Genomic DNA, 17,435 nt, shown 5'->3' on the forward strand with positions numbered 1-17,435 from the left:
AAATGTATAAACACGACTTATACTTTTAAAAAAAAGACACTAGAAGGAAGAATGTTAACACATTATTTATATATGTTGTATGATTGATAGCTTAAAGATAGTTTTAGAAATAAGTATTCAATTCGGAGTTCTTTAATTACTTTGTAACTTGTCTTGATTTGTAATGAACTTGTTAGCCAATAATATCATTTATCTTTCTTATCAAACATCTTCCTCCATCTAGTTTTAAGGACTTGTCTAATCTGTATCGAATGACGATTTCTTGGAGTGTTGTCTCCTCTGAAGGTATCTGATATCCCTGTTGTTTGTTCGCTCATCGTATCATTCCTCTCATTAAAATAATTTTTAAATCGTTTCCTCTTTTTATAAAATGAAAATTTGTATATAATATGTTGGAATTTACTTTTGTTTTCCTTATCTACAAATGGATCATGATCGATGGATGAATGATGGAAGCCCTTAGGTGAAGGATGAATGATAGAATAGAAGGGGGCCTCAATCATGCTCATCTTTGTCAAACATGTATAACTACTACTAGGCGTTATCAATTGTGTAGTAGTAATAGATTGTTGTGTAGGAGGAGTTCTGATGACATCAGACTCAAGGGACAAAGCTGATAATAAATGACTAGAATTAAGATAATCAAAAGATGTAGTAGTAGTAGTAGGTAATGATGATATAGATGGGTAGGACAACTTGGATGCAAAGGAGACCAAAGAAGAATTAGGTGAACATAATAATGGGAAAATAGTGTCTGATAAAGCAGGCTCTTTTCTATGTGTTGTGCATCGATCCATTGGGATTTGATGAGGCTTTAAAGACAATAATGCACTTTCTTCACTGTTATAGAAAGTAGTGTAATTACTCTCATTTGAGCACATCTCTTCTTGCTGTCGTCGCAAATCAGTCTTCAGTTCCTGATGAATGGCATTCCAATTAACATGAAAAACAGGAATAGTAGTAGTATGAGCCATTGGTGTAGTCATTATTTCTTCATCATATGTCTTTTCTTTCGATAGAGAACTAAATTCGTCCTCTATTCTAGGCATAACAGTAGCAGTCAGAATTATAGGAGTATTGAATATATCATCTTCTAAAAGATGACTCGTTTGATCTTTAGGTATATTATAAAAATTGTGATGAATAGAAGCATAATGAGGCCGATTATTAAAGGAAAGTGATTTAGCCAATGTAATCTGCTTGTTAGCATTCCATTTTCTTTCTTTTTCTTCCTTATCATCATGATATGTCAATAATAAAGGGGATTTTTGTTCTATTATGTTTTCTTTACTATAATTAAAGATACTCATCGTCATATACACATACAAAGCTCCAGTCAACAAAAGAGTGAGAGGTAATTTGGCAAAAATAAAAACTAATAGAAAAGGACGAATACGATTTGGAATAGACGAAAAAATTGTAAGCATTAGATATAGGATTGTTTGTATCATTTTAAACAGCTGTATAAAGAAAATGATACAACTATTTTTTTTTTCTGCAAAGAATAAAGAGGTTAATTGAGTAGAGATATTCAGCTACATATATATATATATATATAAATATAAGCTTATTAGTATATAATGCTATATTCTACAATATAACAAAATATGACCCTTATACATGTACATTATATAATATGGCTGTTCCAATATGTGTATAGAATTAAAAAAAAAAGGAGGGGTGAGGAAAGGAGAAGAGAGATTAAAAAGGGAACAAAAGCACGAGAAAGGGCAATATTTATAAGGTTTAGTTGTAGGAATGCTATATTTTATAAATAAATAAATTGATGTATATTCAGTGTCAATATTTTATTATGCATATCTTGTAAGATGCATTGGTTAGGCTGATTACTGCATATTTGTCTGCATACTAATAAATAAATAAAAAAAAAAAAACTTATATTCTTGGTATTATATATACGTGGCATGCTACTCTGTCAAAAGTGTAGTGTAGGGGGTGCTTTAGGCAATAAGTTGAATGGCGACCAGGCAACTATCCAAGGCGTTGATGAATGCATTGATTACATTCAATAAAGGACATAAGGAGTCAAAGCAATCATATTTATTAAGATAAACGGACGACAATTTTTACAAAATTAATGAATATAACAAAAACTGAGCTTGTGGACTATGTAGTTTTCTCACACATAAGCAGGAGAGATTGAATAAAGTACATAATATACAAATATACGTATACATATTTTACACTGTGAACTTATTAGACGTTGTTACTTCTTTTCTAGACGAATCAAAAATAAAAGTAAAATGCTATGTTTAATTTTTTTTTTTTTTTGAATAAAATTATGTCTATTCATCAAAGAGGAAGATGCATAAATAAAACCAAATAATTGAATTATAACTAAATTCCGCGTTATTACTACTGTATTAAAGAAGACCTGAAACTTTTATAATCCACTTATTTAACCAAGAAACATATCATTATAAATCAGCCCAAAATATCATTTTCTAATGATAAAGAACAAGGATACCGTTTATATGTGAACTATCAACTTTGAGCATATTTAGTGGTTTTAATTACAATGACAATAAGTAGATACTAAACATCTATTGTCATAAATGAAAGTATCATTCATAATCCATAGATTGTTTTAACCTCTTGAATGTTCTATTATAATAAGAAGGACTATTTTACGAAACAATCTTTAGAAGCCTAACATTTTTATAAATGAAGATCTAAATATTGTTCGTAGTTAATAACTACTCTTATTATCAATAAACATTCTGTGCTACCTTCCATCAGCCATTGGAGGCACTATACAGACGGGGCGATTTACAGTGCTGCTCGTAGCCCGGCTTAAAACAGGCTCCCCATATTGCCTCCGTGTTCGAATATTTAACGTGGTGAACAAGGCGGGCTCCACGGCTACGGCTGATTGGCTGATTTAAAAAAAAAAAAAAAAAAAAAAAAAAAAAAAAAAAAAAAAAAAAGAGAGAAAAAAAAAGAGGGGAAATTAAATATGTGTGCCTTTTTATATCTTTTCATAATGAAGTGTTACACGAGTGACTACTACTTGCATCTTTAATATTATAAATGAATAAAAAAAAAATACACGTAAGCATATTCTAATATTTTATTTTCGACTTTGCTTTGAGATAGGTTAATGATATGATTTTGACGAAAATGTAAATGAAACAATAAGATTTGCTAAGAATAAAGAAGACCTTCTTAGATTTAAAGATTTAAATGTTCATAGCGCTTATTTGATGACAAAACAAGAAATCAAAGAATTGTGATTTATAAAATATTGACAGTAATAACAAGAGTAAACCCTCTACACACACAATTTGAACATTGTGTTATCAAGTTATCAAAAAATAAATAATTATAAAAACTACAAACACACTAGTTAAGTCAACAAGAATGAACATAAATAAGCTGTAGCCCCTTCTTTTATATTTTATTTGTCCAAGCACTTTAAATCTGGAGTAATTAACTCTGTTTACCTTATTTTGAATATCGTCGATTCATTATAAAATTTTACTTCATTTTACATTGTGACATTGTCCCTTTTCCAGATGGGAATTATGCTTTTCTGTGAAGATTATGATGGGCATGTTGAAATGAGCAATGCATTTCATGTAAATTAAGCATCTATGATTATGTTGCGATAGGTAGAGTGATAGGGTAAAGTCATATATGATATGAAAAAAAAAAAAAGTTGTAGTTATATAAAGTATAATATACTGGGAAGAATGAAATAGGCAATATAGGTAGATCAAAACTGTATAGTTGCTATTCAAAGTGTCGAAAAAATTATACTAGAATTGACTGAGGCACTCAAATACAAAAATAGGTCATATGATTCTTCTTCCTCCTTCTCTTCCCTTTTATAGCTTTGCTTTAAAGAAGATTAAAATTAAATAATTAACTATCAAGAGCTTTTATTATGAAGAAGAAAATGTTTAAATAACCAAATAAACGACAATGAAATTTTCACCAATCGCCAATTACTTTTTTTGTAACCGCCAATCATTTTTTTTGCAAACCGATAAAATCCACCTTACCAAGTATGAGCAAAGAATAAAATCACAAATTAAAAGCATAAATTTAGTCTTTTTTACTATAATTATTCTTTATTGTTTTGTTTTTCTTTTTTTTTCTTTCCTTTTCTTTCCTTTTCTTTTCAATAATTGTAACATTTCAAAATGCCTACAGTAACTAATTACTATGAAGTTTTAAACATTCAATCAGACGCTGATGAACAACAAATTAAAAAAGCATACCGAAAATTAGCCTTAAAATATCATCCTGATAAAAATTCTTCTGCTGATGCAGCTGAAAAGGTTTGTAGTATATAGTTTATAGGGTATATTTATGTGTATTCATAATCTTTATATATTTTATATTGATAGTTTAAAACAATCAGGTAAAAAAAAAAAACATTGTCATTAGAGAAAAAAAAAAAAGGAATTTACTTATTTGTTTTTTTCTTTTTCAGTGAAGCATATGAAATTCTATCAGATCGTAAGCAATGATAATTACACATATAATAAGTGAAATGATGTTAACCCATATTTTCTTTCTTTATTATATATAGCTGAAAAACGACGTATTTATGATAATCGTGGAAGATTAGATGAAGATGAGTATAATCATTTGTTTGATGGTTTTACGGTAATCTTATTTATATTACTCCTTTTTTATTTTATTAATCCTATTTTATTATATAGTTCCATAGACCAGAAGATATATTTGCAGAATTTTTTGGTCATATGAACAGTATGTTTGGAGGAGACTTGTTTTCTTCTTTTATGATGCCTCCTCCTCCCCCTCCTCCTTCTTTTGGAATGTTTCCTCACCATCCTTTTATGTCTAATAGAGGAATGGATCATTCATTATTTGGAGGAAACAGCAGTAGCTTTATGCCAATGTTACAACAACAATTTTCTAGTAGTAGTAGCGGTAGTATGAATAGAGGAGGATATTCAAAATCAGTAACAACAACGACTCGTAATATTAATGGTGTGATTGAAACAGTTAAGATAACGAAAATTACTGATGAAAATGTAAGTCTAATTCTTTTTTTTGGAGACTGTTATTATATAGTAATCTTTCTTTTATAGGGAACAAAAGTAATAGAAGAATATGGTAATGGTGTAACTAAAGTAAATGGTATTGAACAGCCACCAGCAAGACAGCAGATTGAAAATAATAATATGCTTTATTTACAACAACAACAACAACAGCAGCAGCAGCAGCAGCAAAGATTACTGGATAATAGAAGGCGTCAAGAACAATACTTGAGACAACAACAACAACAACAACAAATGATGATGCAAGATCCTTACTATTACAGTACTAATAATAATAGTAATAGTAACAATAGCAGTAACCCATCATATTATAATCAACATTTATATTAAATAAAATCTTCTATTTATTTAACTATAAAGCTAATAATTCCTTTTCAAATACTTTAATTAAATTTTCATCTATCACTTCTTCTTGACTATCTGTAAAGTAAGGTTCAATTACTACACGATGAGTTGCTTCAAATAATTCTTGAATAATATATTGTAATTTATCGCCTGTTTGTTTGAAATCTGGGAACTAAATCATATATACACCAAATTAATATACTTCTTCTACTACTCTTATTACTTTTTACTACTTACTGCATTGGCTTCTAGGAAATATACATTTAATTCTTGATCTACAAGAAAATCAACTCCAAATAATTCAAACGCATTAGGCATAGCTTGAAAAGTCGTCATTTCACTTGTACAAGCATCAAATACATCTGCTAAAATATGTTTCATTTGCTCAAAGAGATGATTTAAATCCTTCTTTGGTAAATCTAATTCCCAAAATAATTTTACAGACGCCTTTTCATCAAATCCTTCTTCTCCTTGTTGAATACATGTATTTGTCAAATGAATCAAGTTATCTTCTAAATTACTCGTATTATAGGGTTTCATAGCAAATAGAGCTAACATGGGCTTATATAAATAGACTTGAATGTTGGATTTGGCTAACACATAGGCACGTATGTGAAATTTACGTCCATTAACAAGTAAAGGATGTTTAATATAACGTTGAATAACCCACTCACGTACTTGTGATAAATCTTCTCGACCATCGTCTTCTTCTTCTTCTTCTTCTTCTTCTTCCTCCTCATCTGATTCTGGCTCTTCAAACATAGCACGTAACTGCTCAAGTGAATTAAATACTTTAATACCGGCTGCTTTATTAGCCATACTAGGCTTAATAATAAACATGTGTTCGCTACCTTCTTCATTTAAATCACGTTCAACTTCATATACCTCATTCATGGCTTCTTCAAAATAATCAACATGATCTAATTCAAACAACCAAGTCTCGGGAATAGCTTGTTTCAAAATACTTGTAGGATTCTTTGATAGGTATTTAGATACGTTATAAGCAAATTGTGACTTACGAATTAACCCTTTACGAATACAATAAGCATTAGCTAGTGTTTGTTGAGGGTTTTTAGCCAAGTTTTGCCAATTGATCAATTCATATTCAAGCCACTGAAGTTGATGCATAGATGATGGATCTACTTGTTTCTCAGCATTATCTTCAGGTACATCTTCATCAATGGTCCAATTGATTTTTGAAGAATTTTCAAGCGCTCTTATCACAGCTCTATGAGTATAAGGTTCATCTAAATGAACCTGAGCTTTTAAGGACAACATTTTTTTTTAAACAAATACTAAGAGAAAAAAAAAAGGAATCAAAAAAAAAAAAAAATAAAAAATAAAGATAAAAAATAAAGATAAAAAAAAATAAAAAGATAAAATGGAGTCACGATAATAGCATAAAGATAATAGGACTAGGATGATCATTCTACTTTTAAAACTACATTTTTTTATCAGAGCTCTTAAGAAAGGAAATAGATCTGTCTATATCCTTTGTTACTCTCAATTAAGCTTCAAACTTTATTCCAACTTATCGACAAGAGTGTTATTTATTAGATAACCAAAATGAATGGTTACTTTGAAGGAAAGGAATCCGTTGAGAACAAAGTCTTTTTTTTTTACAGATTTAATAAACTAATGTACAGTCTTATTTATTTCTTTTATTTTGATAACTTATTACAAAAAAACTGTCAATGACGAGACCTTATTGTTCTTTAGCAATATAATTAACAAAATTTTGCCATAAATAAGAAATATAATATCAAGGTGGAAAGGAAAATGTAAAGATTTTGTTAGCTTTACTGGTATTTTAATAGATATTTTTTGTATATTAAATATCGATTATATTAATGTATAAACAATGACATTTGTAGGTAAGGAAATGAACCAATAATTACAGAGGAATATAACTAGTAATGTAGAAAAAGAAGAACTTGTTATGCAAATAATAGTAGATTTATTAATAAAAATAAAATAAAATAAAGGCCAATTCTTATTATTTCTTTTAATAACAAGCCACAAAAATTTTAAACATTCAAATGCTGCTTATTTAATATAGTTTATCCAAGTCTTTTTTTTTATTATTATTATTGTTCTTATTGAAATGGTCAAAGTTTCTTCAGAATTCATTTCTATTGGATGTAACAAAACCACACATGCAGCATGTTGGGGTAATAGTGGTCTTGTTGCATTCGGTGCTGATGCTTTGATCGCTCTTTATTCTCCTTTAGTATGTATTAATGTTAAAGGAAGAAGAAATTAATTAATTGTTTATTTTTTATATATTTATACATGTAGAATGAACATAGCAAAGGCATCCTAGAAACATTACCGGGACACAAGGCTCGTGTTATTTGCGTAAAGTTTATTGAAAGAGGTAATGTTGCGCAATTAAATTACAACTAAACTTAAACTAATCAATAATTAGGCTGTGAAGGAAACATGAGAGATGTCGCATTAATATCCGGATCAGCTGATAATACAGCCAAAATTTGGAAAATGGACTTGAATGGAAAGGTTAGATATAACAAAAGTCATCGAATAGAGAAATTATTTACAAAGAGGGGAAAAAAAAATTGACAGCAAATCAATATTCTTTATTTTATTTTATTTTAGTGGATTAATTCTGCAACTTTAGAAGGGCATGCGGGTGCAGTTGAGACTATTGCATGTATGCGTGCTCATTCTATTGAGGAAGAAATAGATTTGATTATTACAGGTTCAGCAGATGGTACCATTCGTGTTTGGGAACGTCGCATTATAGATGAAATGAAAGGTTAGATTAATACGATGTGATTTATAGTTAAAAATCTAAAAAAAAAAATGTATGTATTTAGATGAAGTAACATGTAAGCAGATTATACACAATGGAAATAAATATCCGATGTCTTTGGCTTTATCTTACCTGCCTAACAGTAAAAGTAAATATATTAAAAAACATATACTATGTTTATATATAAATGTATATGGCTTATATAATATTTGTTTTATTAGCTCCTATTATTGCTAGTGGACATACAGATAAATTAATTTCGATTTATGTTTATCAGAATGAAACGAAGCAATTTGAAAAGGTACATATTTTACAGGGCCACGACAACTGGGTTCGTGATCTTTCTTTTGCCACGTATACTGGATCAGATATTGAAAGCCCCAATAATTTGTTTAAAAGAGGAGATTTGATGTTGGCAAGTGCAAGCCAAGATAAATATATTCGTCTATGGAAGATTTCTGCTCACATACCGTCAAATACAGAAACAAAAACTGACAAAACCAATTATGATACAAGTGATTTATCTGAGGCATTGAAGGAGAGTTCATTGTAAGTATGTACTGTTAGTCTTATAAATATTTAAATTCATCATGTGTGTGTTTGTAGGGATGAAGAACAATTAAGTACAAAAACTCATATTATTAATGTAAACTCACAGCAATACTCGCTCATGTTTGAAGCTTTATTAATGGGTCACGATGATTGGGTATTCAGCGTAGAATGGCAGAGACCTTATTTACAAGCAACAAAGGAAGGTAAACAACGTTTAATTCAACCTATGCGTTTGCTTTCTGCATCCAGTGATAAATCTATGATGATTTGGAGCCCTGATGTCAATACAGGTGTTTGGGTGAATGAAGTACGTATGGGTGACATTGGCGGTACTTCGTCTTTAGGCTTCTGTGGTGCTCTATTCTCTCCTAATGGCAAACATGTCATCTCTCATGGTGCTAATGGTGCATTCCATTTATGGAAAGATATTTCAGCATCTAAAGATGAAACTAACTGGACTCCTCAAGTTGCTATTAGCGGTCATTTCAAGTCTGTTGAAAGTCTGTGCTGGGATCCCAAGTCTAGATTTTTAGTCTCGGTTAGTTTAGATCAAACAACAAGATTGTTCGCTCCTTGGAATAGAGAAGTGAATGGGGAAAAAATCACAACGTGGCATGAAATGGGTCGTCCTCAAGTTCATGGTTATGATATCAAATGTCTTGCCTTTGTTCATGATTGGCAATTTGTTAGTGGTGCAGATGAAAAAGTATTGCGTGTCTTTAATGCACCTCGTACTTGTGTTGAAAGTTTAATGAACTTAACAGGAGATAAAACGATGATGGAGAACACTGAAAATTTGCCAGTTGGAGCCAACTTACCTGCCCTTGGTCTATCTAATAAAGCAGTTTTTGAAGGTGATGATGTAGGCGAAGAAGGTGAAGAAGGAAACGATAACCATTTAGGTAATCACTCAACTACTACAGTAACACCAGAAATACTTGCACAAGTGATGCAGCATCCACCTTTTGAAGAACAGTTAATTCAGCATACATTATGGCCAGAAACAGAGAAATTATATGGTCATCTTTATGAATTGATTTGTGTCGATTCAACCAAGGATGGTAAATTGATTGCATCTGCCTGTAAAGCTGCTAATTCAGAGCATGCAGTGGTTAGATTGTTTAATACAGACAACTGGAAAGAAGTGAAAACAAAGATTGATGCTCATGCACTTACTGTTACCCGTGTCCGATTCTCTCATAATGATCAATGGTTACTTACTGTTTCTCGCGATCGTCTCTGGTCTCTTTCTAAACGCAATGAAAATCACGATACACCTTATAAATTAGTTGCAAAGACAAAGGCACATGCACGTATCATTTGGGATTGTTCATGGAGTCACGATGATAAGTTATTTGTCACCGGTTCTCGTGATAAGACCGTTAAAATTTGGACTCAAACTGACTCTGAACAGCCTGTTAAATGGGATTGTATTGCTACTATTAAGTGTGCAGAAGCTGTTACTGCTGTGGATTTTGCACCTATTGCAATTGATAACAAGTAAAGATCATAAATAGATAAAGAACCTCGAAACACTAATAACTTGTTTTTATTATTATTAGGTATGTGTTAGCAATTGGTTTAGAAAATGGTCGTATTCAGTTGTTGTCAAGTGCAAACATGCAAGAAACAAATAAATGGGAATTATGGTATAATTTAGAGGAAGGGTAAGCTATATACAAATATAGATATTTACGTACAAAAAAGACAGTCATTAGAGTCAGGATATATTTACAATTCTATTATTTACATAGGCTTTGTCATTATGGTGTTATTCGTTCTCTTACATGGAGACAACCTACTTCGACTGAAACTAATCTTCTTCAATTAGCTTCAGCAGGTGAGGATCGCTCTGTGAGAATTTTTAATGTAGAATATTAGATGTGTAAAAAAAAAAAAATAAATAAATAAATAAATAAAAAGCAAGTATAAATTAATAAACATCATAAAAATAATAAAGTCTCCCGTTTAGTCTACAGATTCTAAAACTTTCTTTACAGTTTTGTATAACTTTATACGCTCAACCATTTCTGTTTCAATAGAAGAATCTATATTTGATTCTAGATTCCAACAATCAATCAAAGTTTGAATCTGACGCTGAGTTGAGACACTTGAGGATAATGAAGATAATAGTGTCACCTTGTGGGTAAACTCATTTTTATACATGTAAGATAACCGGCTGATTATATCATGTGTCTGAGCTGGTGTCACTGCAGTAACCTGTATGAGTGAATGGGTAGAAATAGGTTGTGGCTTTGTGAGGAAGGGCTGATTTAATGATTTTGATACGTGTCGAATAGCTTCATGTTCTAATCGATACCAGTCATCTGTTACTTTTTCAAACAAGTCCAAAGTAGAATAAAGATTAGCAATGGAATTCTCCATGGATTCAGTTTGTTTAAACATCAGACGCGAAGGATTAACATCATGTATTTCTAGAGTTGACATTTGATCTAATACAGCATATCGCTGTGCGATAATATTACTTATAGATTGTAATAAAAGTAGTGATTTGGATTGTATTCGATGCCATGTATTGCATAATGTTTCTGCTTTATTTAATAAAGCGAATGATGCATTTCGTTCCTGAATCTGCTGTTGCTGCATACTATAAAAAAAATGTGTATGTGTATATGTTAAATGTCTACAAGTATAAACTATATTAAAAAAAAAAAAAAAAAAAAAAAAAAAAAAAAAAAGGAATCCGGATCGGATTATTACAGAAATATCCAATCAGAGCAACAGTATTTAAATTACCGCTAGATTCTAAAGTGAACATACAGTATTCAGCTTACTATGGATTGTACAAACTTCCTCTTCTCCTCCCTACACCTAATTAAGGGTAAAGTATCATGAACAAAACATAATATAACAAAAAAAAAAAAGGATAAGGGAAAAAGAAAAAAAAATAGAAGGAGATTGGTTTTTGAAATAGATGGAAGATGTATAAATAAACGGCAAATAGATGGATGATTTGGATATAATTTATTGGGAGATTCATTTTTGCGATCAGAAGTTTCTAATTTCCATTTCTTCAATTATAGAATTTTAATTAAAGATGGGTCGCGTTATTCGTGCTCAAAGAAAAGGTGCTGGAAGTATCTTCAAATCTCACACTGTTGGCCGTAAGGGTGCTGCTAAGCTCAGAGTTTTCGACTTTGCTGAACGTCATGGTTATATCCGTGGTATTGTTAAGGATATTGTCCACGATCCCGGAAGAGGTGCTCCTCTTGCTAAGGTTGTCTTCCGTGACCCTTACAAGTAAGTATATTATATTTTCTTCTCTTTTGTGTGTGTGTGTGTGTGTTTATGTGTGCGATTGTTGAATTATAACTAACATGTTATTAAAAGGTACAAGCTCCGTACCGAAACCTTCATTGCCACTGAAGGTATGTACACTGGTCAATTCATCTATGCTGGTAAGAAGGCTGCTTTGAACATTGGTAACGTTATGCCCTTGTCCTCTATGCCCGAAGGTACCGTTATCTGTAATGTCGAAGAAAAGGTTGGTGATCGTGGTTCCATTGCTCGTACCTCTGGTAACTACGCTACTGTCATCGGTCACGGTGATGATGGTAAGACTCGTATTCGTCTTCCCTCTGGTGCCAAGAAGGTCATTCCTTCTACCTCTCGTGCCGTCATTGGTATCGTTGCCGGTGGTGGTCGTATTGATAAGCCTATGTTGAAGGCTGGTCGTGCTTTCCACAAGTACAGAGTTAAGCGTAACAGCTGGCCCAAGACTCGTGGTGTTGCCATGAACCCCGTTGATCACCCTCACGGTGGTGGTAACCATCAACACATTGGTAAGGCTTCTACTAAGGCTCGTGACTCTCCTGCTGGTCAAAAGGTTGGTTTGATTGCTGCCCGTCGTACTGGTCTTCTCCGTGGTACTAAGAAGATTAAGGATGCTTAAATTATTCGTTCTTAGTGTTCTTTGAATAATAATAAAATATTTTAACAATTTGTTTTATTATTGTTATATGTACATATATATACGCATTATTAATTTTTAAGGAATTATAAGCTAGTTGTTTATATACAAATCAGACATTTGAGTTTGTATTTGAAAGCTTTATTAGCCGTCGTTACTACTATGTCCAATCAGATTCGAGAATAAAAGATGTTTTGTTTTTTTACAGTAGTAGTAGTAGTAATAATAATCTAACTGCTACAACTTATCAATCTGTCAATCTAAAATACCCCCTGAATAATTTTTTTTTTTTTTTCTTTTATCAACCTTTTTTTTTTTTTGATTAACTTACATTATATTCATGTTCATTTCCCGTTTTACACGCTCTACCGCTATCCGTCGTGCTTTTTACACAACAGAAGTTCCTTCAGGTTTAAGTGAAGGCGAAAAACGAATTTATAGCAAACTTACAGAAGCTTTTTCTCCACATAAACTTCAAGTTGTGGATGTTTCTGGTAAAAATATTTGCTTAATATATATGTAGATGTGTATTAAGTTTGTCTATTTTTATTTATATATATATATTTATATGAAGGTGGTTGTGGATCTATGTATGCTATTGACATTGCTAGTAAAAAATTTGAAGGTACAACCATAGTTAAACAACATAGAATGGTTAATGATATTTTAAAAGAAGAAATCAAAGAAATGCATGGCTTACAGGTAAATAGTAATACATGAACTTTGGCCTTATGTAAATGACTAACAATTTTATGTTATAGTTGAGAACTTCTAAATAGATTACATCACATTACAATAATATATTTGTTTATGGGAAATTGAATATTAAAAATGTATATACAATAATTACATGTATAATAATAATAATGAAATAAACTATTTTGTTGTAGTAGTTACTAGTAATTAAAAAATAAGAAAACGATCTTGTACGTGAATATTATAAAAAAAAATATTCAATTACTAAATCTATAATACATGTCTTTTCTTTTTTTTTTTTTCTCATTGAGCAAAAAGAGGTAGTCCTTATTCGCAGTGGTAGTTATACCCTGATACTTCTCCCACTGTGCCATCTTCCAGCCGTACCGGTGCTCTAGGTTTTCCCTGCTGTATTACTACCCTCGGGCATTACCCTAGTATTGAACAACCTCCCAGTCCAAGCCTCCGCTCAGACTCGAATGTTGGACACCAGACTCTGTAAGACACTGTGATCGTTAAAGCACAGAATACCCCCATGAATCCACCAACGAATAAATTCATCTCTCCATGATCGCCACTCGGCCCACAGAAGAACGCTACTACTTCCGATCAATTTTATATATATGAAAAATTTTACTTATAAACCCGAGAAAATCTATGGGGTTGCCGAATTGTGGTATTTCAAATTTAATTTTATATTTTTTTTTTTTAAAAAAAATAAGCGTATGTTATAATCAAAAAATAATTAATAAAATAAACACATAAAAAGAAAGAGCAATAATTTCCCCTTTTATTAGTTTTATTTCAATAAATGAATTATTTGCTACCACATATCTGCAGCCCTCATTCGACTTTTAGTACTACTCTTTTGTTGTTTATTATTTTCTTGTTCTGTTATAATAGGCTCTTTTTCAACCCATATACCTTCACTTAGAATAATATCTTCTTTATGGCTTTTATGACGATGCGAAGACGATCTGTTAGTGCTACTGCTGTGGCTTTTTTTACTACTCCTGTGCTTATGTCTACTACTACTACTATTTCTTTCAGGACTTTTACTTTTCTCTTCACTTCTCTTCCTTTTATGCTTTTCATGGCTACTTTTATGATGTCGACTATGTCTTCTTGACGTTCTATCTTCTTCATCTCTTCTCTTTCTTCGTTTTTCCTCTATTTCATTTTCACTATCAGAAACAGATATACGACGACGTCTATGTCCACTTGATCGAGGCTTGAAGGGTTGAACAAGTACTTCTTCAGACACGATAGTTGGAATAACTGTATCTGTTTGTTGTTCATTTCTTTCTGATGCTCTTCTAAACATAGGTCGAAAGGGTTCTACTGCAGTAGGTGTGGGTGATTTAGATGTAATGGGTATATCAACTGTAGGTGCCTTGGGTGGTGGTGGTGGGCCAATAAAATCATCTTCCTCCATAACGTTCGCTGAAGCTGCTTCATTTGTTAGATGTGTTGTTTCAAGCACAGTATCTTCTTTAGCTTGTTCTTCTTCTTCTTCCTCTGTATCTGAATTATCAAAAATAGCCTTAAAAATATCCATAGAAGGTCTTTCATAATCTAGAGGTGGTCCCTCATCCTCTTCACTGTTTTTTTCAAGGGTTGTAGCAATACCTGTTGTGGGTGCTTTTACTTCTGTATCTGATTGTCTTTCGGATGGTTTAGGTATCACTGCTTTCATCATGAGATTATCTTTAGGAGTGTTCAAATTTTCTATAGTAGTAGCAGTAGAAAATTTCAAGGGTACACGTTCATTTAATAATGTCTCCATGGACTCCTTACTTAGTGCATCTTTTGATCCTGCTTGAGTACGTCCTGCTGCATTATCTGCCATAAACTCATGATCAGGATGTGGATTACGTATATTGAATCGTTTACAAACGAGTCGATTTGGGTAAAAGGGCTTGATAGTACGTGTTAAATTACCGAACATATTCATAGCTGCTGCTTCTGCTTCTTGACTTAACTATATATAACAATGTCAATTTCTTTAAATAAGAACGAAAGTATGTGTGATGTTTTTTTTTGTTTACCTGTTTTTTAGGTTCTGGAATTGCTTTTTCTTTTTCTTCTTTTTCTTTCCTATATTCCTCCTCTGTCTTCAGTCCACCTTCAAAATGAATCACTTCATGTTTTGTCGTATCAGAAGCAGTTGTAAATCGTCCACTCATCATAGAACTAATAGGTCTAAAAATGCGTGCAGCCTTTGCAAATTCGTCTAATTCCTTCATCCCTGCCTCATATGTTAAACCCTCAGGTATAGGTAAAACAGTCTTTGGAATACCATCCTCTGAATGCAAGCCTGCTTGATTCTCTAAGTAATGTTTATAACGTGCTTGCTTTTTAGGGTTATCACCAAAGGGTATAAAACCACGTAATGCTAAATTAGCTACTTGCTTTGAAACAGTAGGGAAATCAGAAAGTTGCGATTTATCTTTTCGTTGTTCGACAATAAAATGGAGAGCTTTGTCTAATTTATCCTTTGAATGTTGTGGCATATAATCAAATACAGACCGTTGTTCAATTGGTTTCTCGCCTAGTGCAAGGCCTCTTTCTTCAAAAGAAAATAAACCTTCTGCTGCTGCTGTGAGCTTTTTGGTTGGTGTTGAACTCTCTACTGTTGCACTTTGTGTTCTATGTATACCAGTAAAGTCAGCAGGTACCTTCGGTGGTGGATACCATTTACCTAAATGCTGATTTTGACTGGATAATGATACATGAAATCCTAATAAAGGCGGTCTCCCATCTGAACATTTAGGTAATGACGGATCTTTCCTTCTGCGTCTCTCTTCTTCATCCTGTTTTTGTTGTTGTCGTTGCTTTGCTTTCAACATATCTAATGTATATTCATCTTCTTCATCATCGTATAGTGAAGTATGATAATTCTTAAATGAAGATCCTTGTCCATAGTAAATATCATCATCGTACTCATTATCAAAAACACCTAATCCAAACGCACCCCGTGATTCATCTTCATTAGATGGATCAAGGACTCCAAACGCTGACCTTTTCTTCTTATCCATACTAGAATTATCTTTATCTCTTTGCTGTGCTAGTTCGCGTAGTCGTTTCATTTCTGCTATTTCAGGTGCGGATAACGATAAATCATAACCTAAACCATACGTGTCTCGTTTAGGCTGAAAATTCTCAATAGGTGTATCTCGAGGTGCAAATGTGATATCTGTATCTATTACATCATCATCCTCGTCATCTAATTTCTTTCTATAAACTCGTGGACCAATTCCTTGCCCAGGACGCCAACCCATTTTTCTTAATAAACGGATACCAATGGAGTCTCGAGGGGGGCCAAACATGTTCATTAAGCTGGTTTCTAAGAAATTTAATGCACCTCCTCTTTCCTCCTCTTCCTTCTGGTGCTGTCTACGTGCCGCCAGTTCGCGTTCTGTGCCTCCCAATATATCAAACTTTTCAGTAGTTACTAATTTGCGTGCATTGGCCATATCCTATGTTGAAAACGCATAAATCAAATAATAAGAATAAAAAGAAAGAAAAAGGATTTTGTATTATAAAACGGATTCATACTTGTAAATCTTCTTCATCCATAAAATCTTCAGGTTTAGCTTGTTTTCTTTCATTTCTAGCATTTCGTGAAGAAACATAATTTGTTGGTTCCCAACCTAAAGAATAATAACATGCATATTTAATGTATATGTTCATTTTAAGAAAAAAAAAGAAAAAGAAAAGAAAGAGAACAATAACAAGATATTAAAATAACCACTATGTAAACTGACCTTCTTTAGATCCTACAGTGTTAAAATAACCTGCAGAGAAACCGCCAGTAAATGCACCATGAAATCGTCGTCGACCATGCTCATCTCTGGCTTCTTGTTTCCAAACAGGCACGAACTGTCCAGCATCAGAACGTCCTGCACGTCTATCTTTTTCTGTCTGTTCTGGGAATGCTGTACCAAATACAATGAAATTGTCTTTAGATCCGTGGGTTTCTCTTCCTAGATTCATATTAATTAAAAATAAAATAAAATAAATAGATAGATTTGAAGTTTAAAAGAAATTTTTAATAAATAAGAAAAAACAAAAAAAAAAAAAA

At 32.1% G+C, this 17,435-nt stretch overlaps 8 protein-coding genes across 8 annotated transcripts; 4 read left to right on the top strand and 4 right to left on the bottom strand.

Annotated features, from left to right (window-relative positions):
- Positions 1-41: 41 nt before the first annotated feature.
- BX663DRAFT_325134 (uncharacterized protein) lies at positions 42-1,655 on the bottom strand. The gene is made up of 2 exons (XM_051522108.1): positions 1,627-1,655; positions 42-1,535 (listed from the first exon to the last, which is right to left on the bottom strand). The coding sequence occupies exon 2, from the start codon at positions 1,449-1,451 to the stop codon at positions 186-188; it is 1,266 nt and encodes a 421-aa protein (XP_051384677.1). The 5' UTR covers positions 1,452-1,535; positions 1,627-1,655; the 3' UTR covers positions 42-185.
- Positions 1,656-4,100: 2,445 nt separating this feature from the next.
- BX663DRAFT_503202 (DnaJ domain-containing protein) lies at positions 4,101-5,282 on the top strand. Its single transcript, XM_051526731.1, has 5 exons — positions 4,101-4,304; positions 4,374-4,387; positions 4,460-4,485; positions 4,559-4,635; positions 4,692-5,282. The coding sequence occupies exons 1-5, from the start codon at positions 4,167-4,169 to the stop codon at positions 5,082-5,084; spliced, it is 648 nt and encodes a 215-aa protein (XP_051384678.1). The 5' UTR covers positions 4,101-4,166; the 3' UTR covers positions 5,085-5,282.
- A 98-nt stretch (positions 5,283-5,380) lies between these two features.
- Positions 5,381-6,766, bottom strand: BX663DRAFT_503205 (tubulin-tyrosine ligase family-domain-containing protein). Its single transcript, XM_051526732.1, has 2 exons — positions 5,637-6,766; positions 5,381-5,571 (listed from the first exon to the last, which is right to left on the bottom strand). Exons 1-2 carry the CDS (start codon positions 6,675-6,677, stop codon positions 5,407-5,409), a joined length of 1,206 nt encoding a protein of 401 aa, XP_051384679.1. The 5' UTR covers positions 6,678-6,766; the 3' UTR covers positions 5,381-5,406.
- A 618-nt stretch (positions 6,767-7,384) lies between these two features.
- Positions 7,385-10,646, top strand: BX663DRAFT_503211 (WD40-repeat-containing domain protein). Its single transcript, XM_051526733.1, has 9 exons — positions 7,385-7,629; positions 7,698-7,776; positions 7,828-7,916; positions 8,016-8,175; positions 8,237-8,320; positions 8,394-8,721; positions 8,779-10,224; positions 10,287-10,391; positions 10,479-10,646. Exons 1-9 carry the CDS (start codon positions 7,504-7,506, stop codon positions 10,603-10,605), a joined length of 2,544 nt encoding a protein of 847 aa, XP_051384680.1. The 5' UTR covers positions 7,385-7,503; the 3' UTR covers positions 10,606-10,646.
- Positions 10,647-10,692: 46 nt separating this feature from the next.
- Positions 10,693-11,331, bottom strand: BX663DRAFT_550340 (uncharacterized protein; the record flags this gene model as incomplete). The annotated part of the gene is made up of 1 exon (XM_051531208.1): positions 10,693-11,331. The coding sequence occupies one exon, from the start codon at positions 11,329-11,331 to the stop codon at positions 10,693-10,695; it is 639 nt and encodes a 212-aa protein (XP_051384681.1).
- A 451-nt stretch (positions 11,332-11,782) lies between these two features.
- Positions 11,783-12,637, top strand: BX663DRAFT_550341 (60S ribosomal protein L2; the record flags this gene model as incomplete). The annotated part of the gene is made up of 2 exons (XM_051531209.1): positions 11,783-11,985; positions 12,076-12,637. 2 exons carry the CDS (start codon positions 11,783-11,785, stop codon positions 12,635-12,637), a joined length of 765 nt encoding a protein of 254 aa, XP_051384682.1.
- Positions 12,638-12,962: 325 nt separating this feature from the next.
- On the top strand, positions 12,963-13,500 carry BX663DRAFT_503218 (bola protein). Its single transcript, XM_051526734.1, has 3 exons — positions 12,963-13,149; positions 13,230-13,357; positions 13,417-13,500. The coding sequence occupies exons 1-3, from the start codon at positions 12,996-12,998 to the stop codon at positions 13,432-13,434; spliced, it is 300 nt and encodes a 99-aa protein (XP_051384683.1). The 5' UTR covers positions 12,963-12,995; the 3' UTR covers positions 13,435-13,500.
- Positions 13,501-14,123: 623 nt separating this feature from the next.
- Positions 14,124-17,425, bottom strand: BX663DRAFT_503219 (uncharacterized protein). Its single transcript, XM_051526735.1, has 4 exons — positions 17,119-17,425; positions 16,910-17,004; positions 15,400-16,830; positions 14,124-15,332 (listed from the first exon to the last, which is right to left on the bottom strand). Exons 1-4 carry the CDS (start codon positions 17,345-17,347, stop codon positions 14,175-14,177), a joined length of 2,913 nt encoding a protein of 970 aa, XP_051384684.1. The 5' UTR covers positions 17,348-17,425; the 3' UTR covers positions 14,124-14,174.
- Between the last annotated feature and the right edge of the window lie 10 nt (positions 17,426-17,435).

This window comes from Cokeromyces recurvatus (assembly GCF_025118155.1).
Source record: "Cokeromyces recurvatus strain NRRL 2243 chromosome Unknown BX663scaffold_7, whole genome shotgun sequence".
Classification (NCBI taxonomy): Eukaryota; Fungi; Mucoromycota; class Mucoromycetes; order Mucorales; family Mucoraceae; genus Cokeromyces; species Cokeromyces recurvatus.